The 21,412-nt window shown below is 38.2% G+C and overlaps 1 protein-coding gene across 7 annotated transcripts in view; it reads left to right on the plus strand.

Annotated features, from left to right (window-relative positions):
- Positions 1-21,412, plus strand: part of CFAP54 (cilia and flagella associated protein 54) — a 372,444-nt gene that overhangs the window by 132,831 nt on the left and 218,201 nt on the right. For all 7 annotated transcript variants that reach the window (XR_016216950.1, XR_016216951.1, XM_008256922.5 and 4 more), the window contains 6 exons: positions 6,205-6,319; positions 7,320-7,420; positions 12,131-12,361; positions 15,017-15,159; positions 16,493-16,674; positions 18,028-18,255. Coding sequence is in view for 5 of the 7 variants with exons in the window: in XM_008256922.5 (XP_008255144.5) it covers positions 6,205-6,319; positions 7,320-7,420; positions 12,131-12,361; positions 15,017-15,159; positions 16,493-16,674; positions 18,028-18,255 (1,000 nt within the window). In the remaining 2 variants the exon portion in view is untranslated. The remainder of the gene's footprint in view (positions 1-6,204; positions 6,320-7,319; positions 7,421-12,130; positions 12,362-15,016; positions 15,160-16,492; positions 16,675-18,027; positions 18,256-21,412) is intronic.

The raw sequence follows: 21,412 nt of genomic DNA on the forward strand, positions 1-21,412 counted from the left end.
AAGCCAGCTCATTGTGTGTACTTGGGTATCAAAGCTAGTGAATGGGAGCATTCTCTCACTTGCTCTCAAATAATTGTTTAAAAGGGTTGAGATATGCCTGAGATGACTGCTGGATGCCTAGGTTCAACTCCTGGTTTCACTTTGATCCAGCTTCCTGCTAATGTGTACTCTGGGAGGCAGCAGGTGATGACGGCTCAAGTAGATGGGTTCCTGCCACTCTCTCAGGAAACCCATGGATTTCTGGGCTCCTGGCTTTGGCCTGACCCAGTCCCAGCTGTTGCTGACATCTGGAGGAGTGAACCAGCAGATGGAAAATCTCTGTTTCTCTGCCTTTCAAATAAGTTAAAAATAAACTTTAGAAAACCACCTGTGTGTAAATGAATGAATAAACAAAAGTAAACATAATATGTAACTAAGACTAAGAAATAAGCATAGATGGGGTAGATTATAGCATTTCAAGGCCATTGTCTCTTTTTCACGCAGGATTTTGGGCGCAGTTTGGGTCACTTTTCATTTTTCATGTGCTCTTTTTTGTTTGTTTTCAAAGATTTATTTATTTATTTGAAAGACAGAGTTACAGAGAGGCACAGGCAGAGAAAGAAAGAAAGGTCTTCCATCTGCTGGTTCACTCTCAAATGGCTGCAATGGCCAGAGCTGCACCGATTTGAAGGGAGGAGCCTGGAGCTTCTTCTGGGTCTCCTACACGGTGCAGGGGCCCACACACTTGGTCCACCTTCCATGGCTTTCCCAGGCCATAGCAGAGAGCTGGATTGGAAGTGGAGCAGCAGGGACTCAAACTGGCAGCCATATGGGATGCCGGCACTGCAGGCGGTGGCTTTACCTGCTACACCACAGCAACAGTCCCTCATGCTCTCTTAATTCCTCTGTAGTAATGAGTAGAGTCATCCCTTGGATTTCTATTTGTATATGCGAATCAAGAGTTCCTCAAATAGAAGTAGTAGCTCTGTCTCTCTCATTGTCTAAGTCTGAATAATAATGTCCCATGCCAGTTATGAGAAATGCTAAATGAATCCAACTTTTCTTCTGACAGATGACAACTGGGCTTTGCTTTAACCGCTGAGCATAGATACATCCCATTTCAATAAAAGTGAACATCAGTAATATGAGATCATGAGATCTATTTTTAAAATGACAGCAGAAGAGAAGAGAAAAATTTCCTTCAAAATGCACAGGAAGATAATCTTCCTAAAAGAAGCGTTTCATTTATCAGAACAATAGCTTGGGAGATACATATGTACCTCATACTTTCAAGATATAGAAAAAGAGGACATTAGCCGGCGCCGCGGCTCACTAGGCTAATCCTCCGCCTGCGGCGCCAGCACCCCGGGTTCTAGTCTTGGTTGGGGCGCTGGATTGTGTCCCGGTTGCTCCTCTTCCAGTCCAGCTCTCTGCTATGGCCCTGGAGTGCAGTGGAAGATGGCCCAAGTGCTTCGGCCCTGCACCCACATGGGAGACCAGGAGGAAGCACCTGGCTCCTGGCTTTGAATTGGTGCAGTGCGCCGGCCATAGCAGCCATTTGGGGAGTGAACCAACGGAAAAAGGAAGACCTTTCTCTCTGTCTCTCACTGTCTAACTCTGCCTGTCAAAAAAAAAAAAAAAAAAAAAAAAAGGACATTACTTTTATTAATAAAATAGGCCTTGATAATAAGATAATTGGTCAGAATTAGATCTCTATTAAATTACAAAAAAAAAAAAAACCACCAAAATTAGATGTTTAGAAGCTTTAAATAGCAGTTTTGATACCAAAGAAAATCAGAAGACACTTTTGGTGTGTAGGCAAATTTGGAGAGCTGAATATGGAAATTCAACTAGGAAGAATAGATATTCTGCAAGGGAAGATAGAATAAGTGGCTTGAAAGCAGCAAACAGTGGTGTAACACAAGACTTCAAGGTGGAGACGGGGCAGGTCAAAACAAAAGGAATAATTTCACGTTTCAAGACTGAGCAGGTGTTTCACAGCACTCCGCACCAGGTGAAAGGTAGAGGAGGAGATGCAGATCAGTACTCTGATTTCTGCATTGGTAGGAATGTCTGTTTTCTGGTTTTGTTCATATGCCCAGTTTGTTTTGGCACAGAGGAATTTTCTCATATTGGAACAGACCAACTGCATCTGTATTTTCTTCCGATTTCATGGTTTGTATTTAAAGTTTTAATATATATGCTATTTACTTTGTTATTAGTTTTTCCCCCAGTTTATCAGTTGTCCTGATAATATTTAAGGAATAACATCTGACATCACTTATTTTCAATGTTAACTTTTGACATTCAAAGTGGATAAGTCTTTCAATAATATTTATAAATCACAGTGAACTTTCATGTTGTATTTAACAAAAAAGCCAAAGTATATGGAAATTGCTGAAAGGAAGGCTAATTCAACGGGAACATAATAATACTGAGAGAGTTTTATATCTCACATTTAAAAAGATCAAAACAAAAAGGACCTAGAAGATATAATTAGTAAAATGAATGAGATTAATATGTATATAGCCCAATAAGACTAAATAAACACTCTTTAGAATACTCTTTTAAGTAAACTTAAGCTACAAAATAAAGCTTGCACGGCAATAAAACTGAAACTTTATAATAAAATAAATTCTTAGCATATGCAATTACTTGATCAGAAAATAAATCTTACTAAAAGCTGTAGATCCTTTTAAAATAGTAACAGTGGGAAACCCCACATTTTGAATGTACCCAAAGCAGTAGTTAGAGACAAATTCTTAACTGCTAAAGCTTCTCTTACTAAATAAGAAAAATAAAGTTAAATGAGTTTTGTTTGAGCTCAAAAGACTGGAAAAATAACAAAGCAAATTAAAAAAAGAAAGAAGAAACTATAAATAAAATTTGAAATTAATTAATTGTCAGTTGGGTTTAAAACAGTCCCATTTAGGGTCAGGTGCTATGGCACAGCGGGCTAAACCACTGTTTGCAGTATCAGCATTCCATAAGGGCGCTGGTTGGAGTTCTGGCTGCTCCACTCCAGTTCAGGTCCCTACTAATGTGCCTGGGGAAGCGGTAGAAATGGCTCAAGTACTTGGTACCCTGCCATGCACGTGGGAGGCCTGCAAGAAGCTCCTGGCTGCTGGCTTAGGCCTGGAGCAGCCCTGGCTGTTATGGCTGTTTGCGAAGTAAACTGGCAGATGGAATATTTCTCTCTCTGTCCAATTTACAGTAACTAAATCTGGTTGTTTTATGAATAAATTAGGTAAATTTCTGGATACTAGTAACTCAAAGAGAAAATAATCATAAATTTGGAAGTGGTTAAGCAAGAATTAGATAATAGTATGTACAAATTAATAATAGTAAATTTAAAAAATCTAGTTGAAAAATGGTGATTATTTGGAAAAATTTTAAACATGGAAATTGACCAAAATAGTATTTAGGATAATTCTTTCATATCTTGAAAGAATAAATTTTGTTTTTCGTAAAACTATTTTAGATCATGAGTATAAACTTTCCTGGTAAATTTATCACTACAGGCTCTGATAACAGAATCTCAGAAAAAGAAAATAAAAAATTGGGAAATTATGGGATCAATCTTACTTAGCAGTATATAAAAGCAAAAATCCAAAATCACATCTTACATTTAAGTCCAGCAGTGAAAATGTAGATTTTATTCTCAGTGCAAATATAGTAGATCTGTGATTATTTGTGAAATGTGATTATTACAAAGGGGTTTCCAGTAGGCGTTAAAAAAAGTCACACAATGAAATTCAGCAATCATTTCCTGGCAAATGTGTAGAATAATTTTTTTCTCTGTTAAAAAAAGTTGGACAGCAAGGAAAGCTGTTATTTCTTCTGTTACTTAACGTTGTTCTGAAAGTTCTTTACAGTGCATTAAGATATGAAATGGAACCTAGAAGATGATTATAACATAACAGTATCTCAAAATGTTTACTAAGATAATTCCACAATGAAATCTGAAAATAGGGATTTTACAAATGATAATTTTTTTAACTTAACAAGCTAAAGATAATGAACTGAAAACCATTAGCATTAGTAATAGATGGTTATTTATTGCATGGTATTATAGAACAGTCAGCTGCAAAATTAATAACCACCTTATGCTAACTAGAAAGCTTAATAGAAAAAGATCCAATTTCTACGGAGTTCAAGATTAAGTTTATTAGGAATTGTGAGGCAACATAGATTTATATGAAGAAGACTGAACATCTTTACTAATGTATTTTTTAAAAACACTTGAATGAATGAACAAATAGTACAATACTTGTTGGACAGACAGAATATTATAAAGATTTCTATTATCTTCAAATGAATTTGTTGGCTTAATGAAATTCCAATTAAAATTCCAGTCAAATTATTCTATGCAGAATAGGCTGGAAAAATGGAAATTATTTGGGAAAAAAGCAAAAAATAGGGATTTGTACCATCAGATAAGATAAAACAGAGCAATACTTGGGAAATAATAGGCAGATAGCCATCAGGACCCAATGACCTAGAAACATGTACAAATATAAATAGTCAAAACAATGAATAAGCTACAAAATAAAAGATCAGTAACATTGAATGAATGAAAACAAAAATAATTGTCGATGCACTATAAGCAATATAAAAAGCAGTCGGAGCTTCACAGAGCTGTGAAGAGGTCAAGAAGTTGAGTTTAATTTATTCAGTGGATGAAGGTTCTTTGAGAGGTAGAGACACTTGAGCAGGCTGGAAAAATATTAGCTCAAATAACACATCCATGACCTCCTCTCCTTCCCATCTTTTTTTCTGAAATAACATAACAATCATTAAGCATTTGGTGGTTTGAGAGACAGAGGATGTAGAGAAGAGACCAAGCTTGTGGGAAAATGGTCAACAATCAGTCTCAGGATGCCAAGTTGTGAAGGATAGATCCCGAAGTCCCCAAGCTTTCTAGTTTAGGCAGACAAAATATTTGCCAAGATAGATGTCACCTAACTGAGAGGTTCTTAGAATTGCTGTAGCTGGGTTGGAAACGCAACCAACCACAGGATCCTGGATCATCTTTGTCAAAATTGAAGTGAGTGGCCACCTACCACAGGGACCAAGACAGATTTGGATTACACAGTGTCTCCCAACCCCTGGAACTTACCCAGTCATTTCATTAGCATTGTATGGAAGTGACTCTACTTTTTTTTTTTTTTTAAGATTTATTTATTTATTTGAAGGCAGAGTTACAGAGAGGGAAAGAGAGAGAGGTCTTCCATCCGCTGGTTCACTCCCCAGATGGCCACAGCAGCTGGAGCTGTGCTGATCCAAAGCCAGGAGCCAGGAACCTCCTCTGGGTTTCTCACATGGGTGCAGGGGCTCCAGGACTGTCCATCTTCCACTGCTTTCCCAGGTCGTAGCAGAGAGTTGGATCAGAAGTAGAGAGGCCAAGACTGGAACCAGCGCCCAGATGGGATACCGGCATTGCAGGCAGCGGCTTTACCCATATGCCACAGCACTGGCACTGCGGCTCTACATTTTCACACTTAGATTTTTGGATCCCATTGATTATGTTGAAGCATGGTTTTGCTGTAATTGACCAGTTCTTACCAAAAGAAGAACTTATTCCAGAAAACATATACCTTTTAGGAAAAATAGGTGATAAGTATCAATAGAGGGCTAGTGAGAGCCTTCACAGTATTTGGAGAGGATGGTGGGATTATCACCAGAGTCCATAATTAAGAAAATAAGGTTAAGAAGTAAGACCCCCTGCTCATGAAGAGAGAAAGTTTAGCAGGTATCTAGAATGCTTAGCTGTTAATATCCAGAAGCAGGAGGGGCTAGGAGCTTGCACAAGATGGAACCAAAGAGAATGAAATCTGATGGAAGCAGGGAAGCTTATTTAGGGTCACTCCTCTGTAGTTTTCTTCTCAGGGGTAAAGAGAAGTATCCATGTTACTGTATTTTTAGTCCAGTTGTGTTCCACCAACATCATGCCTTCAACTCTTCCTCCTTGTCCTAGAGATGCATCAGGTCTTATTGCATTTATTTTGTGGCATGATTGGCATTGCTTTTGCAAGGTCAAAATGTGATATCTGGTTATTCTTTCATAACCAGATATCACAGCCTAATTTATTTATGAGACACAGCAGTTTTGGATGTTGTTCTCTGCATAATTTTAGTGATAACATTAATTACAGATTTATAATTTTGGTATGTTTTTGGAAAGTTTTACAGGTCTTTTTGACTGACTTTATCTTCTTGCATTAGGAGGAATGAGACCCTCCTTGGAGCCAAAAGAGTAAAACATAAGGAAAATGCTGTTTCTAAAAAGGCAAAGAAACCTTTCAAGAAGTTCAAAGCTGCAGTAATGGAAATCGGAAGAGTAAGTTTCTTACAAGTTTTGATTTTTAAGCTAATGACATTAAGAGATCCAAGTATCTAGATATGATTGGCTACTTTTTAAGTTATGATCAATCAGAAGGATATTATTTTACACATTATAATTTTATGTTGACTTTAAAAAAGGTTTATTTTATTTATTTGAAAAGCAGAGTTACAGAGAGCAAGAGAGAGAAAGAGAGAGAGAAAGAGATTCACAGGCCTTCCATCTACTGGTTCACTCCCCAAATGGCCACAATGGTTAGGGTTGAGAGAGGCTGAAGCCAGGAATCAGAAGCTTCAAACAGGTCTCCCACATGGGTGGCAGAAGCTTAAGCACTTGGGCTGACCTCCACTGACTTCTCAGACGCATTAGCAGGGAGTTGGATTGGAAGTGGAGCAGCTGGGTCATGGACTGACTCCCATATTGGATGCCACCGTTGCAGGCAGCAGCTGTGAACCTGCTATGTCACAGTGCCAGCCCCTATGTTGACTTTTTATTTTTTTCTTCAATTCTTTCTTTTAAATTTTATTTAAGGTATACAAATTTAATGCTTTTCATAAATACAGATTTAGGAACATAGTGATTCTTTACACCCAACCCTCCCTCCAGCCCATGCTCCCGTCCTTCTTCCTCCTCACTTTCTTATTCCCACTCTTAGTTTTTACAAAGATCTATTTTTAGTTTACTTTATATTCATAAGATTAACCCTACACTAAATAAAGAGTTCAACAAGTGGTATGAAGAACAAAAACTGCTGTTTCTCAACAGTAGAAACAAAGGCTGTAAATAATTATCAAATCTCAAAATGTCAATTTCACTTCTTTTAATTGGGATTTTTTTGTTTATGGGGGTACTTCTGTTACTTTTAATAACAATTTTCATTGAGCGATATAACGAAACTTTCAGTATCAAGTGATAAGCATTATGAGTAGATTACACTTTTATGTTCCAAGTTTAAATTTATTTAATTTGTGATATTTTTGTTATCTCCTTTGTTAAGAATGTAGATATGAAACCAAAAAGAAGACAGAAAAAAAGGGATACTATCAAGGAATTTTTTGCCAAAAATCCAGTAATTTTGGAAATGCCGGAACATGAAAGGTACTAATCAATTAATTCAACTAGTTTACATGAGGGATCCTATGTGTCAGGCATTATGTAGAGTACTGAGGATACACTGATGAACCAATTAAAATCACTGCCCTAAAGGAAGTTACATACTAATGAAAGGTCACAGTCAAGAAATAAACACACACATAAGAAAAACAGCTTGAAATTTGAGTTACTTTTATGAAGTGAAAAGGATGATATGCCATAGAATGATTGGCTTTAGCATTATTAGCGGCAGCAACAGTTTAGAAAGGGTGGTCAGAACCAAGCTGGCAGACTTCTTTCAATTATCACTGGACCTGGTATCCACTTAAACATTTTTAATTGACATATAATATTTGTACATCTTTATGGGGGTCCAGTATAATCCTTTGGTACCTGTATTCAGTATATAATGATCAAATCTGGGTAATAAACATTAGTCATTTCTGCATGTTGGGAGCCTTCAGAATTTTTAGTTATTTTGAAGTACATCATAAATTGGTATAGATGATAGGTACCTTACTGTGCTGCAGACTACTTAATTCCTCCTATCTGACTGCATCTTTGTATTTGTTACCCAGCACCTCTCTATTCCCTTTCCCTCCTCCCCTCCTGGTCTCTAATGACCACTACTCTATTTTCTTCTTCAGTGGTTTTTGTTCCACATAAGGGAGAACATGGGTATTATTTTTCTTTCTTTGCTTGGCTTATTTCACTTAACATGATATTCTTCAGTTCCATCTGTGTTGCCACAAAGGACAGGATTTCATAATTTTTTATGACTGAATAATATCCCATTGTGTATTTTCCCCACATTTTCTTTATCCAATCATCTATTGATGTACTTCTAGGTTCTTTCTAAATCTTAACTATTGTGAATAGTGCTGCAATAAACATGGAAGTGCAGGTATGTCTTTGCTATAATGACTTCATTTCCTTTGGATGTGTACCCAGTAGTGGGGCTGGATCATATAATAGTTTTATTTATTTTTTAAAACATTTTTATTTGAAAGGCACAGAAACAGAGTAGAGAGTGAGTGAGCTAGTCAGTTAGTATGTGCTCCCATCCACTGGTTCACCCTCCAAATGCCTGCAACAACTGGGCTGGGCCAGGTCAAAGCCACGAGCCAGGAACTTACTCCAGTTCTCCCATTGGGTGGAAGGGATTGAATTACTTGAGCCATTGCCTGCTGCCTCCCAGGGTGCACATTAGCAGGTAGCTAGAGTTGGAAGCAGGGATAGGACTTGAATTGATCTTGGTACAATCCACTGGTCTTATTCAGATTACGGCAATTTTACATGCAGACGTGTGTGTGTGTGTGTGTGTGTGTGTGTATTTAGTTCTATGTAATTTGTAGCACTCATGGGACCATCATCATAGTCAAGATAAGGTACAATTCTATCCCAAAGATCTGCACCCTACCCAGATCCCAGGCTGACTATGCTACCTTTTTATAGTCATAGCCATTTGCCTTTTTCTATGCCTCCCAATCTCTGGCAACCACTTTTCTGTTTTTCATCTCTATAATTCTGTCATTTCAAAAATCAGGGAAACACTATTATAACTGGTACAAATGAGCAGGCAGATCAAGAGGTATATAGGGCAAGGTCCAGAAAGTTCCAGAGCACAGGAGCTTCTGTTCCTGTAGGATTGAGTTGTGACCCCCCCTGGCTTGTATTTGCCTTTGGCAATGTGGACGCTCTCTGAACCTTGTTCAATAATTTGTAGAATGGGGGGCCAATGTTGTGGCATAGTGAGTTAAGCCACTGCTTGCAATGCTGTCATCCCGTATTGGACAGCCAGTTAAAGTCCTGGCTGCTCTGCTTCTAATCTTACTTAATGTGGCACTTAATGTGCCTGGGAAAGCAGCATGAGATGGCCAAGTGCTTGGGCCCCTACCACCCATGTGAGACACCTGCATAGAGTTCCAGGCTCTTGGTTTTGGCCTGGTGCAGCACTGGCCATTGCAGCCATTTAGGGAGTCAACCAGAAGATGAAAGGACTTTTTTTTTTTTTTTAATCTCTCTGTCTCACACTCTCTTTTTGCAACTCTGCCTTTCAAATAAGTAAATAAATCTTTAGGAATGTTAGAACCCAGTTTTCAGCCACTCTCCTCTCCATAGTTTGGAGATGAGTCAGAGTTCCTACCTCTAATCATGTGTTTGATCTTTATGGTGACCTGTCCCCATCCTGGGTCGCCTCAGTAGCATGGATTCAGATATATTCTGAGGGACTTTCTGTGAATTACAAAAAAATTTCTATCACTTTGGAAATTAGGAAGATTTTAGGAACTTTGTCTAAGGAAGAGTGGTAAAAAACAAGTGCATACACGTAGATATTTTTATCTATTGATTCAATTTCTTTAAGATAGACTATATCTCTATGTTTGTGAATTTTTTAGTCTTTTGATGAATTATTTTCTAAGAAATTGTCCATTTTAACCTGTTTTTAAATTTATTCATAAAATCTATTTTAATCTCATTATCTTTTGAATTTGTTATATCTGTAGTTGCATACTGGTTACATTCTTAACTTCTTGAATTTCTGTCCTCTCATGGTTTTGCAGTTTGACTTACGAGAGTTGGTTTATTTTTCAGTCTTTGAAGAACCAAATGTTATCATTGTTGATCCCTTCTATTGTGTGGATTTTTTCCATTACTTTTTTACTTTTATATTCTTTACTTCCTATCTTCAAAAATATTTATTTATTTGAAGGGCAGTTACACGCACATACACACACACACACATACAGAGAGAGAGCGAGAGCAAGAGTGAAATATCTTTAAAAAAAAAAGATTTATTGATTTACTTTGAAAGTCAGAGTTACACAGAGAGAGGAGAGGCAGAGAGAGAGAGAGAGAGAGAGAGAGGTCTTCCATCTGCTGGTTCACTCCCTAAACCTTACACCCCTTAGCTCACTTCCCCAAACTCCCTTCATTCAGTTCCACGCAATCACTAATCTGCTTCCTGCCTCTTTGGATCTGCCTGTCTGAACATTTCCGTGCACATGGACCTGTTCAGATGTACATGTAGTCTGTTGTGGTTGGCTTCTTTCACTTACCATGGTTTCAAGGTTTGAACATGTAGCATGTATCAGTTTTTCATTTCTTTATTGCTATGTAGTTTTTCACTTTCTGGATATACCATACTTGGTTTTTCATGCATCTCAGTTGATGGACATTTGGGTTCCTTCCATCTTTTGGCTATTATGAATAGTACTCATTCATGTTTAATTTTTGGTGTAGGCAACTTTTCATTTCTCTTGAGTACCTACCTTCCATCTTTTGGTTAATTCAGTTACTCTTTTTCTAACTTTTATGTGCTGACCTCATATAATTTTGAGATTTTGGGGGGTAGATTCAAAATTTTTGAGAAAAAAGTGTCACAACTAGCCAACAACTGTAAAACGCCTCCATCTTTTGCTTCTGGAGACACAGACCTGGTGTTAAGAGCTGCTTTGGTGATGGAAATGGAGGCGTCCTAAACCCTTTGCAGAATGGCTGCTTGCTTTTTTCCAAGCCTCCTGGGGGGTCTATCGGTACCTTCTCAGGATACCCAGAGGAAGTCTGTCCTCTTGCTGATCTCCCTGACTCTCTCCGTCTTAATGGTGGGGGAAGACACACATACCAATACTTCTTGACCTCACTTTTATGTTGGAAATTATAACTTTTATGGTAGTTATTAAAAAGATTTATATTTTTGGGAAACCAAGTAACATATTGCTAAAAACAAACCTTTGAATTAAAAGGAAATCAGCAAAATGCAAAATACTTAGAACTGAAGGTAAAAACTACAAGTCAAAAAGAAGTTTCCTGCCTTCCTTTCTTCCTCAAATGTCTACTTGGCTACAAATCTGTCTTCCTTCCCTCCTTCTCCCTTTTCTGTTTTCTACTCAGTGTGTGTTCATTAAGAATCAGAGCCATATCCATGTAAGTGAGCAAGGTGCTTTAACTTCCTGCTGGGATCTGTTTTTTTTTTTTTTTTTATCTTTTCACTTCTCTCAAATAAATCAAATGCAGTAGGACTGACCAGTTGGACCATGATCCTTTGAACAGTTAAAAAATATGACAGAAGTGTTTTGATGAAAGGAAATTATGCTCTGTAAACAACTGTGTGATTATAGAAATAATTGAGCTACTTTGACTTTTGATAGGATTTCTTAAAAATTGAGTATATGTTATACTTAAAATCAGAACAGTTTGTTAAAATTTAATTACTTTTTTCTGGAGCATATGGAATTTGCATTTATGAAGTTATTTCATCTATATTCAACTGATGTTTTATTTCCTCTGGAGTCTAGTGAATGTTAGACAAAATTTTGCTTTCTTGTTTTTTTCCTTAAGGACCAATCCAGAGAAGTGATTTTCTTGTTTAATACTGAAGTTAGTTGATGGATGTGAACATTATGTCATAATTTAATTGTGTAATCTCAACAGCCTTTATGGAAAGGAAAAGCTTGGTTTGGTGTGCGATGAGGACACAGACATCAGACAGAGTGAAAGGCTATGTGTAGTGTCTGTCTCTGATGCTAGTCCTTGTTCTTGCGTTGCTGTCCTATTTCACATTTAGCACTGAGGAAGTGATAAATGAGCCAGAAACATTTGCATAAGGGCAGTCAAGTGACTTCATAATACATTTTGTACAGATTGGAATCATTCTTTTTTATTAAATATCTGCAAGTTTTTGTGTAATTTTGAAACATCTTTATCCCTTGGCAGAAATAAGAGAGCTGATGTTAGAAAAATAGCATATCGATGCCTGACACATTACTTGAATCCTGTAATATTAAATTATGTTCAAAGAAAGAGGTTTCATCAGGTATTTCTTGAGGAGATGCCCTGGAGAGCTCAGATGAACCTGTATCTGGCAAGCACACACTTTAACCTGCTTCTACAAAAGCTAAAGGAGCATCCAAAGACGAAATCTGGCACCTCACATGCAACAGTCAGGTATGGCAACACATAATATATTTTTAGTCCCATGAACATGGGTTGTATTTGTATGTTCAGGGCTACCATGTTGTTCACAACTGAAGGAGGTTTCCAGAGTGCCTCTGTCTTTATACTTGTCAGTGGTGTATTTCTTAATTTCTTATCTCAGACTTTTTTCCAAACAAGCGCTGCATGTAAGTGCTTAGAAGTACTCATATGTGTATGTTTTTAATGTATTTGTTACTCTAGCCTTCAGTACAAGGGTAAAGTATAATTCCAAGAGAAACTTAACATGAATTTTATAACTGTAGCTGTTAGTAGGCATTAGGTCCATCTCTAGTTCATTTAGAGGTATATGTTAAGCCTTATATAAACGGAGATCATATTTTCTCATGTAATGTAAGCTTTCATCATTAATTCAACAGGCTGTTTTGAGCTCTTACTGTGTTTTTGACTAAGTGTTGTGGGAGATATATTAGAAGATCACAATATGGAATGCTGTGAAACCATTCAAAAGCTGATATAGTCATCATTCAAAAATACTTGTGGAGTTTCTGTTCTCTAAAAGAGGTCTTCAAAAAGTTCATAAAAATGTGTATTATGAAAAAACTATACATGAATTTCAAGATGTTTTACACTAAAATAAACCTATCTTTTCATTTCATTTTTCCATGGCACTGAGCCAGGTGTTAGGGGTATGCAAAGACGAACAGGATATACAAGTTAGAGTGTTACAGAGTACACAAATGTTCACAAAGAGCAATAATTAATTGTAGAAGGTTAAGTACTCATACACTGGAGTCTTCTTTGTTCCTTGAAGGAGATTTGTGTCTGTTTAGAATGAACAGGAAAGCTTTCATTGGGAGGGCTCTTAGGATTCAGTTTTAATGGATAGGCAAGGTTTAGAAGTGTACCGATATGGAAGTAGATATTCTTTTAAAATTATTTATTTAATTTATTTGAGAGTCAGAGGGATTGAGAGAGAGACAGAGACTGCAACAGAGGGAGAAACATAAGAGATCTCCCATCCGTTTGCTTACTCCCCAAACATCTACAGTTGTCTACTGGTGTCCCAAGCTGAGAGGTGGGAACTCAATTCAGGTCTCCTGCATGGATGGCAGGGACCAACTATTTGAGCCATCACCTGCTGCCTCCAGGGTACACATTTGCAGGAATCTAGAACTGGGAGCAGAGCTGGAACTTGAACCCAGGTGCTCTGATATGGGATGTAGGCATCCCAACTGGCAATTTAACTGCTGGGTCAAATGCCTACCTGAGTAATAGGCATTTTTTGATAGGAGAAGTACACAACTCAGAGCCTAGGAAAGAAATACAGGATGGGAACCCCAAATAGTGTAACTGGAGTCTAGGGCATATGAGAGTGGTGTGAAATAATCAGAAAAGTAAGTTGCTACCAGATCACGGAGGGTCTGTCAAATCTGAGCTTTATTTTATACACAGTGGGAGATTACTGAGAGCTTCTGAGGAAGAGGAGGGCCGTGATAAGGAATTCCTCTGGCAGCAACATATCAAATGTACTGGATGGAAGAAAGACTCAGAAAAGATATGAATTAAGAGGGTATTTATTTCAACACTACAGTGGAGGAAACAAAATGCAGGTTGAAATACATAATGAACTTGTTCCAATTTCTCTTTCTCCAGAGCTTTGGATAAAATCACTGGCAGGCTGAACCTTTATGGAACTGCTCTGGTTGGATCCCTTACTTATGTGGACTAGAGCGAACTGGCATTAAAGAAGCAGTTAGCATGGCAGAGACCTAATTGTGAAGCCGTATCAAGGAAACTGGTTCAGACCATATGGATGAGAACTACTACCAATTCTTTTCTCCTCCTCCTCTTCCTCCTTCTTTCTCTTCTCCATTTAATTGAAAGAGCTAGAGAGAGAGAGAGATAGAGAGGTCTTTTATCCAGTGGTTCCCTCTCAAGAGGCCACATGGTCAGGGCAGAGCCAGGCTGAAGCTAGTAGCCAAAAGTTTCATCTGGGTCTTCTGCCTGGATGGCAAGGACTGAAGCATTTGGGCCATTAGCAGGGAGCTGGATCAGAAGTGGAGAAGATGGGACTTGAACTGGCGCTGACTGTATGGGCTTCTTACCTGTTCTCTGAACACTAAGATTCTTCTCTGAGTTTCCAATCACACATGGCCACTCATGCTTGATCACTTGGTAGCACAGTAAGACAAGGACCAATATTGTGTCAGGGTAACTTGGTGCTAACTGATTTTTATTAAAATAGTTTATTCAGTATTTTATTATTTATTTTGCAATGGAAGATCGTTTACTGTCTAGACTTCATTTTTAAAAGGAAATAACATGGTTACGGACACATGTTACATATGGTAGGTATCTTCATTGAGTTTTGCTTAAATCTGGTGGTTTTCAGTTGACATAAATTATTGCTTCAGAGTGCATAGAGTGAGTATGGATAACTTATTCTCATTTTCAAGGGCTCTTTTGGGGAACTTTGTAAGGGCAAAGTTACAGTTGAAAAATTAATAATAAAATATTTAAATTTGATTAAGTACCAAAATACTTTATGATCCAAAATTTGAGAACCACAAACAAATGTATTAAAAGTAAAAATAGGTTTTATTGACAGATTTAATTCAGTTTGGCTTATATTGACTTTCAATGTGATTTTTTTTCCTCTTGCAGTTTCCGATCATGTGATCCTAATATATTCTCACTGTATAATTCAGGAACAGTGTTACCAACAGGAAGGTTAACTTTAGAAAATTACAAAGCAATGCTTGATTTCCTTCTTACAGCTAAAAAAAGAAAGGCCAACCTACCATCAGGTATAATAAATATGCTAATTTACCATCAAATTGCCTGAAGATTTTTATCTACTAATGCACATACACATACTCACACACACCATGGACTCGCAGGGGTACATGTGCTCTTTCCCAGAGATACAACAATTTAATTTAATTTTAATCTTTTTAATAGGGCATTCTTATTTGGTCTATTTTAAATTTTTTCTCCATTTTTATGTTATATACATTTGGAAATATCTATTTTTGTGTTTCAATCTAAATCAGGATACAGAATAGAAAGTTATTTTTTTAAAAAAAAGATTTATTTATTATGTGAAAGGCAGAGTTACAGAGAGTGACAGAGACAAAAAGATAGATATATGTATAGAGAGATCTTCCATATACTGGTTCATTCCCCAAGTGGCTGCAATGGTTGAAGCTGGGCCAACCTGAAATCAGGAGCCAGGAACTTCCTCCAGATCTTCCATGTGGGTGCAGGGGCCCATGCACTTGGGCCATCTTCTGCTTTCCCAGGCACATCAGCAGGGTACTGGATTGCAAGTGGAGCAACCTGAACTTGAACCGATGCCCATATGGTATGCTGGCATTGCAGGTATTGGCTTTACCTGCCATGTCACAGCACCAGCCCCTAGAAAGTTCTTTTGTTATATATTGGTAGTCTCCAGTAGTTCAAGAAATAAAGACTTGGTATCAGGTGTTGTATTTTAGTAAATTTCTAGACAAGTTTTGTCAAACATACTAGATGCATCAGGCATGAAAAAGATCCTAATAGTTGATTTTGTGCTCAGGGCAGCCCACTCTGGCTCTAAGATATATAACCTTTTTTACAGAATGTGGGATGAATGTAATAATATTCTGATGGCAGGACCAAGAAGTGTTATTATTTGGTCAGGTGATTGGCTTGGGGAGGTGGAGACTTGGAGGTGAACAGGGCTCTCAACCTGGGTGCATTATTGATGATGGCCAAACTTGACTAATTTTTGTACTTCTTTCCTGCAAAAGTAATGGATTCTGGACTTGATTCCTAACCAATAATCTATCCTGAATTCCACTCATTTCATAAGTCAAAATTTATTTCTAATATCATTATGGCATTATAAACCCACTGCTACAGATTTTTAACAGTGGTATTTTAAGTGCTGTGTAACTCATTGCCCATCAGGTCCCTTGGCGTTCTTCCCTAGAAACCTTTCCTGACTCATTGTCCCATGGTAATCCTGTCTTGTTTCCAAATTCATGTAGCACTTACTCTCTGAATTACACATTTGATGCTTATCACTTACTGGACTTTTTAGAAGCTAATTTTGTGTTTGTAATGATGTTATACCTTAATTTTTTTTTTGTACTGTAGATGCTGAAGAATTTTCTGCATTTATTAATTGCAAAACAAGTGAAGAAAATATATCTAAGACACAAACAATTTATGACTCAGATTCTCTGTCAGGTCTTAGTGCTAAAGAAAAGGATCGAGCAGCAAACATGGGTCTGTTGGACCATTTTATGAAAATCTTTTTATACTGCCGGAGAGCAATGGTAATGTGATCCTTTTCTCTTTTTAAAGATTTATTTATTTGAAGGGCAGAGTGAATTGGAATCACTATAGCTACATAGAAATCAGTCCTTTTTCTCCTAGCATGAAGGGCATATACTTCAGATATCCCAATAGGTGAGGGGAATCCATCCTTTCTAGACATTAAAGGAACACTTAGCTTCCCATGTTGAACATGGAAGGGGCAGTGATTTTTTTAAATGTAAAGTAAACTGTCCTCCCTGAGGACCATGAGCACTGGGTCCTCTCTTCCTTTCTGCCAGGTTCAGGCCTTGTGCAAGCTGGCTCTTTCTCACCTTGCTCTTCTAACTCTTGTTTTTCTCCAGCCCACTCCCTCTGTGGTCTTAGAAGGATCTAAGCAGGGGCCACTGTTGCGGCACAGCAGGTTAACCTGTGATGGCAGCATCCCATATTGGAGTGCTGGGCTGCTCCACTTTCCATCCGGCTCCTTGCTAGTATGCATGGAAAAGCAGGGGAAAATGGCCCAAGTCCTTGGGCCCCTGCCATGGATGTGAGACACCCAGATGGAGTTCCTGGCTCCTGGCTTTGGTCTGGCCCAGCCCTGGCTATAGCGGATATTTGGGAAGTGAACCAGTAGATGGAAGAGCTCTCTCTCTGTCTCTGTCTCTCCCTCTTTCTCTGTCATTCTACTTTTCAAATAAATAAACCTTTTTTCTTTTTGTTTTAAAAAATCACTAAGCATGTTGCCTGAGCTGCAAATGCTCCTACCTTCCACCCCTCCTGCCCCACCCCAACCTAAAGTGACTTGTTCAATTCAACATTCAGGTCTTTTCTCAGACGTCACCTCCCCAGAGGATTTCTCTCCAGACTACCCCATCCTCTTGTACTCTGTCAGATTCTGTTTGGTTTTTATAAAGCTTATTAGTCTCTGAGATTATATTTTCATTTGTCTACTTTTCTAATGTCAGGTTCTTTTAATGAATTGAAGCAGCAGGAGGACAGACTCAGATTCTCTTGCTCCCTACTGTGTTGTCAGCGATTTGACAGCGGGTTTTGTTTTTGTTTTTCTTTTTGGCGGGATGGGGCAGACAACTGTTATGCAAATCCTGGCTCATCATGTAATTGATTGAGCAAGTTAGCCCCATTTTTCCTTTTCCTTATCTGCAAATTGAGCAGAATATAAGCACATACTTAATTCCAAGGAGTTACTCTTAGAATCAAAAGTGATAATACATAGAAATATCTAGCAAATGTAAGTGGTATGTAACAAATGCTATCAGCTATTTTGCTAACATATAATATCTGCAGAAAGATGACATTCAGAGATGTACAGTTTTGGGAACTTTGGGATGATTTGAATGTTGTGTTTGACTCAGGTCCTTGCTCATCGTGGTGGCTATTGGACTCTGCTTCAGAACTGCTGTCGGGCCTTTTGGAACTTTAATCAGGAGCTCCAGATACTACTTAAACAGGCCATGGATCTTTACAAAACGTTTCCTATTAGCCAGGATGCTTTCCTCTGTATTTCCGTTTTACCATTCTATTTGGGAGCTGAATTACTTATTGACATGTTAATACAACTACAAAATATCAATTCTATTAAGGTAAGGGGAATTTTGGTAATTATCTTATTGTAGTCAATTAAAAAATATCTTTGTGCCATGCAACTTGGGATAAGTGGAAATTGATATTTTTCTTGAATTTCCAATTGGTTTGTCTGTGTTTCATTTGCTTCTCATTATTATTTTGTTCACAATGCATAATTTGCATTGGTATTAATTAAAAATGTCTAAGTCTGAAAATTCATTTTGTGAAAGGGAAAGGAAAGTTACATTTACTGAGTCCCAACTAGTACATAGGCTAATGTTAGTGCATTTAACTTATAACAATCTTTGACAGATAAAGAAATGGATTCTAAGAGAGATTACCTAAACTATTAGTTGATCTTTATTCTATTGTTTTATCTGTCCCTGTTCTCTTACCTCAAGTCTGTTAGAATTTGCAGCCATTTGAGATCTGGCACACTATAGCATAAAGCACAGAAGTAAAATAGACTCAATGAAAATATAAAATTATCTAAACACTTGGAAAGTTAGTAAACATGTAAACAAATTGAAATGTGAAGTTAATAATATTTCTAGAGGAAAATATATAACAACAGTAGCACAAAAGACAGAGAAGATAAAGTTAAACAATTTTAAGAGTTGTACACCTTAGAGTGGAACAATATTAATTCTAAATTGAATTTAATAAGTTAAGGATGTATTTAATAATCCCCAAAGTAACTACAAAGAAAAAAAAAGATATAGCTAAAAAGCCAATGAAATAAGCCAGAAGACTAATAATTGTCAACTCAAAAAAAAAATTGCAGGAAAGAAGGAACAGAAGAATCAAAGACACATGGACAAATAGAAAACAAATAGTAAATATCAAACCCAACTCAATCATATCAACAACTATATTAAATAAATTTGGCCAGGAGAGCGGCAAGATGGCAGAATAGGAAGGGAGCACAATGATAGTCCGGGAAGACATAGTTTAATAAAAGTGGAGATATTGCAGGTTCAAGGAAGAGTTGGGGAAGAAACAGCAAGGAAACTCTTCCGGAACTAGTGATTGACAGTGGACCTGCGTGGAGGGCGTGGGAGCCCACAGCTCGGGACACCAGTGGTGGAATCAATGCACCAGCGCTGGAACGCGAGGTGAGCTGAACCTCAATAGCCCGAGACACTGGCGGAAAAGTGGAAGGAGGAGCCTAGAAGGAGGAGCTTCAAGCCTCATGGGGGAAAGTTCACCAGGCTAACTAGAAGAGAGAGGAAAAAAAAAAAGTGACCGGTACGGACATGAGTTTCTCTCTCTCCGCTCACCTCTCAAAGGTGAGCAAGACAAAGAGCAGGTGCCATTTTGGACATACATAAAAGCGGCGCAACCTCAGGGCTGCACCCGCCCTCAGCCAAGCAGAAAAACCTGACTATGGGGGGTGAAAAAACAGATTAGGACCTAGTGAATGTGTGGTGCTAATGAACTGAGACTGTGAAAAAAGAGACGGTGGGTGAGAGAACTCACAGAGTTCAATGAGTACTCTCCAGAGATGCTACAATTCAGTAACCTTGGCAACCCAGTGGGAGACTGCAGGAGAATTTGAGCCCACACTGAGGGAAGAACAGATTCCCTGTGTCGTCCTTGGAAAAGAGCAGGTGAATGTTTTACCCACAGGAGCGATATTGGAAGCTGACTACCTTCAATTCCACTCAGCTGTACGGAACTATTTCCCTTCTGAATAACAACAACAAAAAAAAAAAAAAAAAAAAGAAAAGAAAAAGAAAAAGAAAGAGATTTACCACGCCTAACCTGGGAGTGTCACCTTTCACACACCCTTAACCCTGAGGAACCAAACAGAGCTCTCTGGTCACACCCATCTCAAGCCTCTAAGGCTCCATCAAAAACAGACAGTTCACTTAATACAGTCATAGTATAACAAGAAAAAACTCCACAGTGAGGGAAGAAGAATCCAAAGAATATCTCCACAATGCCAAGCAACAAATGCAGAAACCGAGGAAACAAGAACAGGAAGACATTATGATGCCCCCAAATGAACAAGACACCCCAAGCCAGGATTATGAAGATTATGAGATGGAAGAAATGCTAGATACGGATTTCAAAAAATTTATGATAAGAACATTTAGAAGTTTTCAAAAACAAATGCTTGAGGCTAATCCTCCGCGTGTGGTGCCAGCACCCCGGATTCTAGTCCCGGTCAGGGCACCAGATTCTGTCCCGGTTGTCTCTCTTCCAGGCCAGCTCTCTGATATGGCCTGGGAATACAGTGGAAGATGGCCCAAGTGCTTGGGCCCTGCACCCCATGGGAGACCAGGAGAAGCACCAGGCTCCTGCCTTCCAATCAGCGCGGTGCACCGGCCGCAGCTCACCAGCCACGGTGGCCATTGGAGGGTGAACCGATGGCAAAGGAAGACCTTTCTCTCTGTCTCTACTAGCAGAAACTAGTAGAACAGGAAAGTGTGATAGGGAAGAGAAATCAAAATGAAATGAAGAACTAAATAGATCATATGACAAACACATTAGAGATCCTTAAAAACAGAGTCAGTGAAGCAGAAGAGAGAATATCAGACTTAGAAGACAGCACAGGAAGTATATAGTCAAACCAAAGAAAAGAAGACTAAATTAGAAATCTAAAAAATATTATTGGGAATCTACAGGATACTATTAAAAAACCAACATTCGGGTTCTGTGAGTTCCTGAAGGAATGGAAAGAGAGAAAGGATTACAAGGCCTTTTTAGTGAGATACCAGCAGAAAACTTCCTGGGTTTGGAGAAGGACAGAGATATCCTAGTACAGGAAGCTCAAAGAACCCCAAAAAACATGACCAAAAGATATCCTCACCATGACAAACTCATCACAGTGAAACATAAAGAAAAGATTTTAAAATATGCAACAGAGAAACGTCAGATTACTCTCAGAGGATCTCCAATTAGATTCACAGCAGACTTCTCATCAGAAACCCTACAGGCTAGAAGGGAATGGAATGACATAGCCCAGGTACTAAGAGAGAAAAACTGCCATCCCAGAATATTATATCCTGCAAAACTCTCATTTGTGAATGAAGGTGAAATAAAGACCTTTCATAGCAAACAGAAATTGAAAGAATTTGTCACCACTCGTCCAGCCCTGCAAAAGATGCTTAAAGATGTATTACGCACAGAAACACAGAAACACGGTCATCAATATGAAAGAAGGTAAAG

The sequence above is a fragment of the Oryctolagus cuniculus genome, chromosome 11, assembly GCF_051225735.1.
Source record: "Oryctolagus cuniculus isolate XC-2025 breed Fujian yellow rabbit chromosome 11, ASM5122573v1, whole genome shotgun sequence".
Classification (NCBI taxonomy): domain Eukaryota; kingdom Metazoa; phylum Chordata; class Mammalia; order Lagomorpha; family Leporidae; genus Oryctolagus; species Oryctolagus cuniculus.